The sequence below is a fragment of the Tyto alba genome, unplaced genomic scaffold (genome assembly GCF_018691265.1).
Source record: "Tyto alba isolate M040663 unplaced genomic scaffold, T.alba_DEE_v4.0 Super-Scaffold_45, whole genome shotgun sequence".
Classification (NCBI taxonomy): domain Eukaryota; kingdom Metazoa; phylum Chordata; class Aves; order Strigiformes; family Tytonidae; genus Tyto; species Tyto alba.
The window spans coordinates 34374957-34387872 of NW_024881321.1; the positions used below are offsets into that span (position 1 = coordinate 34374957).

Here is a 12916-nt window from a genome sequence, read left to right on the forward strand (position 1 = left end):
CGAATCTATGTACAGACACGCAGACATGACCCATTTACCCACCGGCCTTAGATCAGACCGTTAGTTCATTAACTGCAGGTGTGAGATGCGGAGGCTGAAAACATGGATTTGAAAGAACACGTTGCCTCTGGTTGCCGCTGTAGCAAAGCTTGCTCAGGAAAGGCAAGCTGCAGCGTATTGGCTGCAGGAGGAAGCTGCCATCTGCAAGAACACAGAGAAATCCTACTTCTTCTTTCAATCCCCACTTATTCACCAAGCTAGTCTTATACTACAACAAACCATATAGTGCTAGACAAATTAAAATGAAATAAATCAGAACCACATGTGCTTCTACCAAAAAAACCCCTTCTATCATCTCAAAGACTTCTTCCCTGCAGGGACTCAAACTGTGGTTTAGCGTACTGTTTATGTTTGTAAAGTCTACCATTGCAAGAAAGAAGCTGTTACTTAAGCACCCCTGGATCAAGGCTGCGCAATCAGACAAAAGTGGTTTAGATACTGGCAACTGTTCTCACTTTCAAAACTGATACAGCTATATATCACCTCAGATTGAAAGCAAGCTTTTTGGTTCTCTCAGATATCGCTGTTATTTAAACAGTTATACACAGTCCTTAGAGAGCTCTTTCCACTGATCATAAGACTCTGAACAACCTTGGTGTTCACATTCAGTATAACTCATAACTCAATTTGTTTTATGCTTTGGGGTTATTTTTGTTTTTTGTTTTGCTTTGAGGGGGAGTGGTGGTGGTTGTATTTTTTTGGTGTTTTTTTTGTTTGTTTGTTTGCTTATGGAGTCATTAGTTTATTATCAATTTTACAGTACAGGATTACATAAATTCTATTGGCTTCCTTCAGCTTAATGTGCAGCTGTCAAAATCACACTGATGAGTGCTAGGTGTAACTGTTCTTCTACTGCAAATGTATAATATGCCACAATTTGACAGCTTGTCCATTCACAAGACACTAGAAATTAGACTGGGAACTTCAGTTCAGACTTGACTCACAGAATCACAGGACAATTGGGACTGGATGGCACCTCTTGAGATCATCTAGTCCAAATCCTCTGCTCTTGAAGGGTCAGATAGGGTGGGTTGCTCAGGACTGTATCCAGCTGGATTTCGAACATCACCAAGTATGGAGATGCCACAACCTCTCTGTGGTGTCAACCTGGTCCTGTGGTGTTTGACCACCCTCACAGTACAAAAGTGTTCTCCTAGTTTTAGACAAATTTTCCCCTATTTTTTTTTTTCCCCATTGCCTCTTGTCCTTATAACTTGTCCATATAATAAAATTGTATTTTACTCTGTGTATGATACATGACACAGGAGAAAACTGAACTCTGGTTTCATAGTTTGACATAGTTCCTCTACCCACAGAATTAACAGATTTAATTTAAATCTATTTTTTCACTAACACAGTGATGAATACACTTGCTGAAACATTCTTGTTATGCCAGTTTTCAAATACAATTATATGCTTAGGCATTCTACATCTTTCTACATTCTTTGTAAGAAAAAATGAAAAACATAAATGCTTGCAGTTTGAACTTGAAATTATCCCTTATGTTCTTTCAAAAAAATCTTCCCAAAAATTACAAAGAAAGGAAAAGCTACATCTGTTGAAAACATCCCAATAAAATGCTGAATATATTTTATCTAAAAGAAAATCGTTTCAAGATGGATGCCTTCTCATTTCCTTACCTCTAGAAAATAACATGGAAAAACATTTTAATTATACCTACAAGCTCCACCTTCACTGTTAGGTTTGTATAATAATTCAAATTTATAGACTGTTCTCTCATTCTTATCCCCTCATAGCAAAACGTAGTACAGTAAAATTTTATAGGCTCATCTACTGTTTTGTGGTACAACAGCTGTTACCAGCTGGAGATGCTTTATGCTTGGTTGCACTGACTATGTTAAAAGGCATTTCCCTAGTCACCTTCAAATCAACATTTTTTTTTTCTCCTTTTCAATAAATTTTGTAACTTACAACTTCAAGACCTTCTTTTGGAAGAATTCAAACTGAAATTACATAGGGATTGGAAAGATTAAATGACTGTTGCGTTTTTTTTAACAGAAAGATTGAAACTGAATGTTATATAAAACAGTGTGTCAACCCTACTAGCAAATTAAAAAGCTGTTTCAAAATCTCTCACCAGGTCATTAAATTGAGGTGCCATAAACAGAATAATACACCTTACCTCTCATTTACCATAGCTGACAGAGATTTTGACTGATTTCTTTTCACCTGAATAAACAGGCCTTCAGCTTTTCAAAGATATTAATGCAGACTCTTTCAAAACATACAGATGTACTATTTCAGGGAAGAGTAACCGGAAATTGAGCAACAGGGACCACACAGTTTTTAAGTGTTTCAACAAATAGATGCATTATGGTAAAAACGTATAAGATTGCCACAATTTTTTAATTCAGTCCTGGAAAGAAGTTCACATGCAAACTAAATATCAGATGAATATCAGGGGGACAAGGAAATGTGGTTCTGTGAGGGGTGAGGATTTCCATAAAGGACAGAAGCAAGGAAGCCAGGTTTCCTTCATTCATTCAATTCCCTCTAGTATAGAGATATACAAGCGGGCTGCTCTGCGAGTGGAAGCATGCCAGGGACCAAGGGGACAGCAAGGTGGGCACGAGGCAGTGTCCTCACCAACAAACGGCACAGTTCCAACAAACAGGTCCCACCCCAGAAGATGAGCAAATCAGGCCTGGTGATGGTAAACTTGGTCAGCCAGTGATGGCTAGGTAAGCCCACAGTGATGAAGTAGGTCCAATGTCAAGCCAGGAAGACATCAGTGGGTGAGGATTGCTATCAGCTATGTACACGGCCAAGTAAGTACAGCAGCGAGATAGCTATTGTGAGGATGTCCTGGGTTTGAGTGAGTGGTGGGGTTTGGTTTTGGTAGCAGGGGAGGGGGCTATAGGGGTGGCCCCCTGTGAGAAGCTTCTTGAAGCTCCATCAGCTCCAAGGCAGCTCCACCTCTGCACCAAGGCTGAATCAATCAGCTGCGCCTCTGCAATAACGTATTTAAGAAGGGACGTGGTGAGGAGGAGTCAGGTTTGTGAGGAGGAGTTGCTGCAGCTGCGTGAACACCAAGGTCAGTGGAGGAACGGAGGAAGAAAGGAGGGGGGAGGTGTGCCGGAGCAGAGACCCCCCTGTATCCTGTGGGGAGACGGCAGGGCGGCCCCCATCTGCTGCCCATGAAGGTCTATGGTGGAGCAGGCACTGATTTATGGCCTGTGAGGGGCTTCACATGGTCAACTAAGGTAATTGTGCCCAAAAGAGGCCATGGCCTTGTGGGAAGAAGAAGCCCCTGCTGTTGTAGTTTGGTGCTGGGAGGATTGCAGCATGCGAGGGTGTCCCACGCCAGAGCAGCTGGGGAAGGGCTGCAGCCCGTGGCAGGGACTCCAGTTGGAGAAAGTTGGTGTCCCACACCAGAGCAGTGTAAGGAAACACTGCGGCCTGTGGGAGGGATTCATGTCGGAGAGGGCTTGTGGAGGACTGTCTCCTGTGAGAGGGGGACCACGATGGAGCAGGGGAAAGAAGTTCCAGAAGCTCCCCCCACCGAAGATGGAAGCAGTGGCAGCACTGACTGCACCCCCCATTCCCTGCCCCTGCGCCACTGGGGGAGGAGGTAGAGATATCGGGAGCAGAGCTGAGCCCAGGAAGAAGGGAGGGGTGGGGGGAAGGTGTTCTCAAGATGTGGTAATACTTCTCCCTGTCCTACTCTGTCAAGTATTGTTGTTAGTGTCTATAAAAAATGTATGTTCTTTTTTTCTTCCCCTAAAGAGTCTTGCTTTTGCCCATGACCGTAATGGGTGATCTGCCCCTTGCGGTCCTATCTTGAATCCCAAGCCTGGCTTATTTTTCCCTTCTTTTCGCTAGGAGTGAAGGGAGGAGTAAGCAGCTGTGTGGTGCTCAGTTGCCCTCTGAGCTCAAATCACGACAGAGGACTAGGATCAGGGACCTGAACTTAAATGCAGCTTCCAAGAGGATCAAATGAGGTCCCTAGCAAGGCTTGTCACAACTCTTTTTGCACACAGAAATTTTCATAGCTGTCCAACCAAGGTACCACAGCTACACCACTGAAGAGCTGGCCTTGATCACAGCCAGCCATACCTTGGGGGGAGGTGGGTGCATTCCAGGCTCTGAGAGCTCCTTTCTACCTATGAAGTTCTTGTACACTAGAAATCCTACTCATGTGTGTGGCTGAAATAGTTTCCTGTGGAAGTTATTATTGCTGGTGTATACCAAATATCAAAATAAATTGACGATATTATTTAGCTAGACAGGTTAAAGATGTGAATACTCCTCATTCTTCAAAAACAAATAAAACATAAATTATGAGAGGATGGTTTTCATTAACTGTTTAAATAATGACTTTTCATCATATTTTATACAAAAGACTATTTATAGTCTCCTGTCTAAATAAAGTATTCATTTAATTGGTTAGTGATCATTTCACACAGTATGTGTAAGGACCAGTGTATACGAAAATAGGAAGGGTCTCATTTTGACTCACTGAAGCTTCTTGCTTTTTCTTTCTCCAGCAATTTATCTTCCTGAAAGCAGGAGGCAAATGGAGGAATTTGGTTTTGATATTCACTGCACTTACAATAAACAGTCACATAAAGAGGCCCAAAGCTACCATAATACTACAGCTAAGTTGTACCAAAAGAGGGAAGCTTTTTGTCATCCATGCAGTTGATCATCCCCAGTGTTACTACTTACAATACTTTAAATGTGAAATTGCTAGGATAATACATCTTCAACACAGAGTCAGCAGCCTGCAATCTATTGCACATGCAGTTACCCTCAGTGTTGTTAGCTTTCAGGTCTTCAAAGGATAATTAAATAGTAAATAGTATGAAATTTTGCAAGACTATTTTAAATCTTATCTGTAGATGTGTCCTGGTTTCAGCTGGGATAGAGTTAATTTTTCTTCTCAGTAGCTAGAATAGTGCTGTGTTTTGGATTCAGAATGGGATTTGGTATGAGAAGAATGCTGATAATACACTGTTTTCAGTTGTTGCTGAGGGATCAAGGACTCTCCAGCACCCCATGTCCTTCCTGTGCGCAGGTGCATAGGAAGCAGGGAGGGAGCACAGCCAGAGCAACGGACCCAAACTGGCCAATGAAATATTCCATATCATGTAATGTCGTGCTCACCATATAGAGGAGGGGTGGCCGTGAAGGAGGGGGCTCTCTCTTGCTTCTGGGATTGCAACTGTGGGATCTTGGTATTTCGGGAACACTAGCCAGGCATGGGCTGGGTATCAGTCACTGGGTGGTGAGCAGTCACACTGTGCATTACCTGTTTGTACTTTCTATTATTGCCACTGGTTTATATTATTACAATTATTAAACTGGTTTTATCTCAACCTACGTGTCTTCTTTCACCCTTTCAATTCCCTTCCCCCATGCCCTGGGCGGGGCAGGGTGAGTGAGCAGCTGTGTGGTGCTCAGTTGCCTTCTGCATTTAAACCACAGCAAGATGCAAGAATAAGATCACTTAAAGCCCCTTAAAATAGCAAGAATATCAATTAGTTATTTTCAGGCATAAGCAGAGGAAATGTGAAATAAAGCAAGAGGGCTGACTGAAGTTGCATTTGTGTGCAAATACCTAACAACCAGTCAAGGCTTTCTCACTCTCCCATTGGTACACAAAGCACTTGCTTTCTAAAAGCCAACCCTACCGTCTCCCCACCCCACTGATAATCTTTCTTCTTACATTTAGCTTTCAGCTTATTCATATACTAGCGGTTTGCTTAACAAGGCAGGCACATTCCAAGCAGAATTAGAACTCAGTAAGTTATGCTAGGAATAAATAGCCCTTGCCAATACCATATTCCGATGCTTTCTGAACGTCAGCTACTTGATTTTGGCTTTTTACATTCTCATAAAACAAGAGCAGAGGAAACACATGAGAGGTGGGAGCCATTCTCTATTGCCTTGCAACAGCATATTTTCATCCATCTGCATATGAAAAGAGTATAAAAGAGCAATAACAGCCCCCTGCACTTGCTTTATACCCGGCATAAATGTCTACAATATTAGAAGCCAGTCTTTCATTCTACATCATTCGATATGAAACTAGGATGTATACTCTAATGCATGAGAACATCTGAGATTTCACCAGCTCTGTATATTTAACACATGCTGTGCTTCCACTGACAAGCCAGACGAATCATACGAAGAAATAAAAAAATATTGCTCCCTGGCAAGATTTGTCATTCTTTGTGCAAGCTGCCCAAAGGCTTTTAATTCCAAAATTGTACTACATCAGTTTGAGTATATGACTCAGAGTAGAAAAAAAAGTTAGATGTGAACATATGAAACTCTTTAATAAACAAAGTGAACAGTGGAACCTTCTCTCAGGGACTGTGAAGTTTATTGCCTGTGCAGAACTGCCTTTGCAACTAGCCAAGAAATCAGATCATTCACCTACAGTTGCAGACAGAATGGGTACTTACCAAATGTTCTGCCACGGCAGGTCCTGAAAGTTGCGCTCCTCTTTCCCAATCAATGACACTCTTTTTGAAAAGTGCCAGTTAAAAGCCAGCGGATAGGAATGATAGCAAGCTTTGCTCTACTTCCTCAAACTGCAAGATCTACTGACCCTTTTTCTCTTCTTCTTTTCTCCATTTCTTCATGAACATCATCTCAAAATAAACTTAAAACTTTATATATATTACAATGCAAAGTGGAAGGCTTGCTCTCAAGCCAAGTGCCTATTAAAAAAACAAACAAACAAACAAAACCAAAACAACAACAAAAAAAAACATAACATCTTTACACAAAATATAAATAAGCTAAGAAATCTTCACCTGCAAAACTCCTATTTTTAAAGATCTAAGTGTAATGAAGAAAAAAAAAAATCTTGTCATATTCATCCTTAGACATCATGACTGAAATTCTCTGCATAACTCCTTAATTAATTTGAATTTTTAAGAAAAACTATTATGTCTCAACAACATAGTCTTACTGCTTAAATAACTTCCAGCCTTCATTTTTTCCTTCAGTAGAAATCAGGACTTCCTTAAAAAGAAGCAGGTTCACAAACTTCTTCCCTACTTCTATTTTCCTGTCACTACTGTTCTTCCATGAGAATGCCTTTGCTTAGAGGATCCATGGATTCTCCTGTCCCCCAGCTTATATTCTAGATACAGACTTTATTAACTGATGGGTGCAGTTTCACCCACAGATCCATGCAGTCCATCCACCTAAGTTTTCACGTAAAAGAAACATCTCAAAAGAAAACCTGATCTGCAATGCCTATATTTTTAGTGTAATAGCAAGATTCTCTTTTACACTGAAATTTGAACTACATAATTTCTTATTTAACATTTTAAATGTAAATTTGTGAAACAGTGACCAAAAGAAATACATGCTGTGTAAACTGCCTGACATTATCCAGCATGCTAATTATCATGCCACATGCAAATATGCATTAACAATTAATTTCTAGTTTTAACTAGAACTGAAGCAAAATACAAAATAAAACAAGATAAAACAGCATACTGCATCTGCAAGTGGTTTTTTTTATTTGTGAAAAAATAAACCTTAATTTTAAATATAAAAATACACCTTCAGTACACTGTGTACTGAGGAGTCAGTAAAGAGAATAACAATTTTGCCGATAACTTACTAGTTCTAGATTCCCCAGCCTTGCATAGCTTTGAGAGAACAAAGAGATAATGTGAAATCAATACTTTTTAAATACATCTCCATAAATAACAGTTAGATCTCAAAGTGAGATACTTGACAGTATCTCAAGAGTCAGCCTTTGTTTCACTTAACTTTCCTAACCAGGATCACCTAGAATACTTATTTTACTAAAACCTATTTAAGAGAAATCTGTGTAGGTATGAAGACAAATTCTCTTCTCTTTTTCTATTTATAAATCAGAATATATGACATTACACAGAAGCTAAATGAGTTAAAACTGAAGTATTATATTTCACATATACCAATTTTCTACTCAAATTATTAGACGAAAAATAATGCACTGTCTTTCAGTACATACTGGGGTTTGTATACAAAAAATATTCTGCTTTTTAGCAATTTATAAAGTGGCTTAAGAAAAGTGGTTATTACATTTTACATATTTAGTATATTTCAAGTAATAAGGGTGCTCCTAATGTTTACACTTAACTCTAAGAGATAAGAATAAACTTCCTTCCAATTAGCCTTTCATATAACATTTCCCAATACTTTTTACAGCAATTTTTTATATGAACACAACCACAAAAAGCACTGAAGAAACAAGTCAGCCAAAAACAACTGGTTCTGTGTGATCAGCTCAACAACAGTTCTGTTTGATACCAGTATTGACATAACAGGACCAAGTTTTGTGCTTTTTAAGAGTTCTCTCAGTAAAAAAAAAAAAAAAAAAATATCAGGCAGACTTTAAAAATAGTTTGTATTTAGTAATTAATAAAAACCCCAAACATTTAATTAGATATTTGGCAATTAATCCTACATTACTGAAATAGCTTATGAAACATTTTTTGAAAGATAAACTGATAGATACGTGTAAAAGCCCTGTTGTACTTCATGTTTTAACTGTAATGAGAACAGGAGACCATTACAGTTTTTAATTAATTGATTTGTATTTTACATATATATTATTAATTCATTAGCACCTCAATCAGAAGTTTAGGTTCTATTTTACAATGTTTATTTACACAAAGAAACATGGGATCAATACAATATCCTAAAACCAAAGTGCTACTAATGCTTGGGGGGCTCATTTCTAAAACCAATGTAGAAAAATTAAAACCATACAGACAAGGTTTATAAATTAATGAATTCTCTAGCATATGGAATATACAAAAAACTATTCCACAAATACATGGATGTGATTGCAAACTTATAAATAAACATTATGTTAAATAGCAGAATCTCCATAAAATAGTAAATTATTGTCTCCATTTTGAACAATGAAGGCAAGCACTATGAATAGCTAGGAATTCTCTTAGGTAAAATATTAGATCTCTCCTGAGACCTGTTTGTGAAGTAAAAGGCTTACATTATTTATTGTGTGGTGGGTTTTTTTCTCCTCCAACACAGCTTAGCATTCTCTTGCTTCCACAACAGTATAATTAAAAGCCTTCCTCTGATTTCAACGACACAGTGTAATTCTTTAGACAGAGCTAGATTTAAACAGACATGAAAACACACAAAAAGTTTAAGGCAACCTCGCAATATCCAAGTCCAACAAGAATGCTTTTGCTCCAAGCTTAAAAACTACTTTAAATTAAGTACTGATTTTCATTCTTTGGGACTCCTTCCTCCACTGACTGTGTTACCCACAACTCAGATACAATTTTAAATTTTTTCCCAAATGTTCTCCTGACTGCTTTCATCTCTTTCACCCGAGAACGATCTTCTCCTATAACAACATGGGAGACACCCTCTTCAAGGTGAGAGACTACTTTTGCACCATAAAAACGGAGCTCCAACGCTCTAATTGATAGTGTTGTTCCATGGATTTTGGTTCTGGGCTCATTAACAACAGCATAACAGTCCACATAAATAGTGTTTCCTCTGAATATACTGAGCTGACAGCTGTTCCATGAATAACGTTCCTCTAACTCTGCAATCGTGTCCAAGGGCATCATGTTATTGTCTTTCATTCTTGAGAACACATCCTTGAGTTGTGCAACATCTACGTCCGCTGTGTAGCTGTCTCCATAACAATCATACTCACGAGCAAAATGTTCTTTTGTGTCAGGAGACATGTGAATCATAAAGGCTGGCTGCCAAGGCACCAGCATTTTCGTTTGAAAACACTGAAGGAGCCACTCTGCCCTCACCACATCGTACTTGTTGGAAGCAATGATGTTTTTTACTCTGACATTCTCAGCTCCTACAATGACACAGTAAGTCTCCGGCCCCGGGTTCTGCACCACACTGCCACCCCATTCAGCTATTCTGCTTTCCAGTTCAGACTTTGAGTATTTTCCCATTCCTGTCATAACACAAAACTCAACATCTTCAAATACATTTGAAACTTTGTTTACACTAGAAAGATCAGGAGCTTTAAATTGCTCAGCTATTCCAATTATCTTCTTCACCTTTGATACAGTTTTCCTTTTTTTTTCTTGTGGCTCATCATATTCCTCTATATGAAGGTGCTTGGATGCCAGCTTCCCTTCTGCTTTGCTTCTGAGATCTTCTAACATGTCTGAAGTCATGCACTCATACCATTCTTTGTCCTCTCTTATCTTCTCAATTCGAGGGAATCTCAAAGTACAGTCAGTTTTGTACATATCACTGTTAACAATCTCGGCTGCCTTGATCTGAACTATGACAGAGTTGCAAGGTTCAATGTACATTTCAGGTTTTTCAGTTCCACACAAAATGTTACATGGAGGGTCCTTCCTACGGTAGGGCTTCCAGTGTTTAGCCAGTTTCAAACCCAGATCATACAATTCCTTCATAGTATATCCAGAGCCAACGCGACAGACAGAGTGGAAAACGGTAGGTTTTTCATTTGGAGGGGGCGTCTCTGCAATAGCACACAGAAAATGAGACATCATTCCACCACGGGAGCCCTTCCCCCAGTAACCACCAACAATTAAAAGGTCTAGTTCATCCATCAGCCCATTGACGTATTCGGGCTTGATTTTTAACCAGCCTTCTCCACGTTTGTCAGGCTTGTAGGTGGACATGGGATCTTTCACCATAATCCCCTCCTCTCTATTATCTATTGCCTCATTTAAAGCATCAATTACTTCTTTTCTTGTGCTGGCATTTTTTTTATGTACAACATGTATCCTGCCGGTTACCGGGGTGAATACGCTACTTAAGATTTCGTATCTTTTGCTTAGTACTTCATGCCCCAACTTCTGATCGTTAACCATCAATACATCGAACACACAGTAGCAAGTCTGCAGATCAGAGTCTTCCACCATTCTTTTTATGTCAAATCTGTTTCCTTTTTGCATAAAGGTTTGTGTCTCAGGACTGTAAGCCATCATTTCACCATCAAGAATGCAATTTTGTATATTGCTCTTAAACACATTATGAATAAATGGCGTTAACGAACCATCAAGTGGGGAAGCACCAAACTGCTGCGTATAGTCAAACCCATTTCGGGAGAAATATTTATACACATCTCCATCTTTGTGCATCTGCATACGTTCACCATCCAGCTTAGTTTCTATGTAGAATATATGGTTATTCATTTGCTTCTCAATTTGCTGGACATCAGCAATAGCAGCAAGCATTGGTTTAAAGGCAGAAAACAACGTGATAGAAACATCACTAAGTGAGACAGAGGGATCATGCAGTTGTCTGCAAACTTTTTCCAAATCAGTTGTGACGTTGTGTAATTCAACAGCGTCAGGATGAAAAATGGAAAATATAGTCTGTTGACTAACACCAAGCTTGAGATCCTTTATAATCATCCGGATGAGCCATTTTTGTTCCAGTGCTGTGCTCTGGGTAATTAACTGAAGAAGACTTTTCTTTAACAGACCCTTGTTTTTAGCAGCATTATTATTAGCTATCGCATCTAAGTGTTCATTGACTTGTTCTATTGTCAGTCTGCCTCGTTTTGGGCTCCTGGGCTTTAACACAAAATATGCGATCATTGCAAAATCTCCAGTATCTCCACGTGAGCCAGCAGGGGTTCTGTAATTTAAAAGCCTTGCGGCATCTTTTCCATCTTTTGGTAAATTAAGCAGTTCAATATACAGCTTCGCAAGCATAGTTTCTTTAATTCCATATGCCATCCTTTCTCTTTCCAGCTGTGGAAGAATAAGTCGCATAGCTGGGTAAAAAGAATCCGTGACATCTTTCTCCTTTTGATGAAGAGCATCATGGAATTTCCTCCAGGAATCCAGAAAACCCTTGAAATACTTGGTTTTCTCCGGACGAGATTTACACGTCTGTATTCGCTCCAGAGTAGAGCACAGATCTGCAAAAGGCACGTGAGAGGCCACTGTTTTTTTAGGAGAAGGCTGGGAAGCAGCTGTGGAAGCCATCAGAGTCCGTTTTTCACTAAGAACAGAAAAAGTATATAGTTGTAGAGAAAGAAAAGGCCAGCACGTTATTCTGTCTCCAAAAAAAAAAAAAAAAAAATCTCTCGTCAGGATTTAGTGGTTTTCTCATTTTTCTAATTCGGATTTAACTGTTAGGTTTACTCAAATGTCACCGGCTGGCAGCGCTGCCCTCAGTTACGGGCGAAACCCGGCAGCCAGGCTGCGTCACGAAGCATCGCCGGGACGGGAAGACTCGAAAGCGGGAGAAGGCACCGCGCCGCGCCCCCCCCCCCTCCCAACTCCGCCGCTGCTGCGCGGGCGGGACCTCCCCCCGCTCGGACACAGCCTTCCGCCGGGGCACGGCCCGCCCCCGCCCCCGGCCCGCCCCTCCCGCCCCCGCCCCCGGCCCCGGCTGCGGCCGCGGGGACCCGCCGGACCCGCGGAGAGAGCGGGGCCCAAGGCGGCCGGTGCCGCCCTCAGCGGGGGAGGGAGGGGCGCAGGGGCCGGGGCGCGGCCGCCGCTCCTCCCGCTCCACACCGCTACGGTGTTGCTATGGTCACGCCCCTGCCCGGAGCGGACTAGTGGGAAGATGGGGGGGAGGGGGATCGAACGGACGGACGGACGGACGGACGGACGGGAAAGCGGAGGCGCGGCCGCCTCCAAAGGAGACTTACGCGGAGCCGGGGGTACCCGCGGAGCCGGGGTCGCACCGGCCGCCCTCCGCCCCGGAAAGGGCGGGACGCCCCACTGACGCCACGACCCATGCCCCTCCCCCGGGAGCAGTGGTTCCGGCCGTAGCCGTGACGGTGGCTGCGCCTGCGCAGTCGCGGCCGGCGAGGCGCCGGCGGAGCCCGGCGGGGAGGAAACGGAGAGCGGGCTGGCCCGTGACCCGGTAGCGGAAGCGGAAG

General features: G+C 41.5%; 1 protein-coding gene across 2 annotated transcripts; it reads right to left on the bottom strand.

Annotated features, from left to right (window-relative positions):
• Positions 1 to 8675: 8675 nt before the first annotated feature.
• On the bottom strand, positions 8676 to 12911 carry LIG4 (DNA ligase 4). 2 transcript variants are annotated; one of them, XM_042805824.1, is made up of 2 exons: positions 12683 to 12911; positions 8676 to 11944 (listed from the first exon to the last, which is right to left on the bottom strand). In XM_042805824.1, exon 2 carries the CDS (start codon positions 11793 to 11795, stop codon positions 9273 to 9275), a length of 2523 nt encoding a protein of 840 aa, XP_042661758.1. In that variant the 5' UTR covers positions 11796 to 11944; positions 12683 to 12911; the 3' UTR covers positions 8676 to 9272. The 2 variants fall into 2 exon arrangements, with proteins under 2 accessions (XP_042661758.1, XP_032852843.2); XM_032996952.2 differs by having other exon boundaries at positions 8676 to 12027; positions 12683 to 12758.
• Between the last annotated feature and the right edge of the window lie 5 nt (positions 12912 to 12916).

What these genes read in the sequence shown, in the direction of transcription:
- LIG4 (XM_032996952.2), bottom strand. Translation starts at nt 12,011, where the DNA reads ATGGCTTCCACAGCTGCTTCCCAGCCTTCTCCTAAAAAAACAGTGGCC.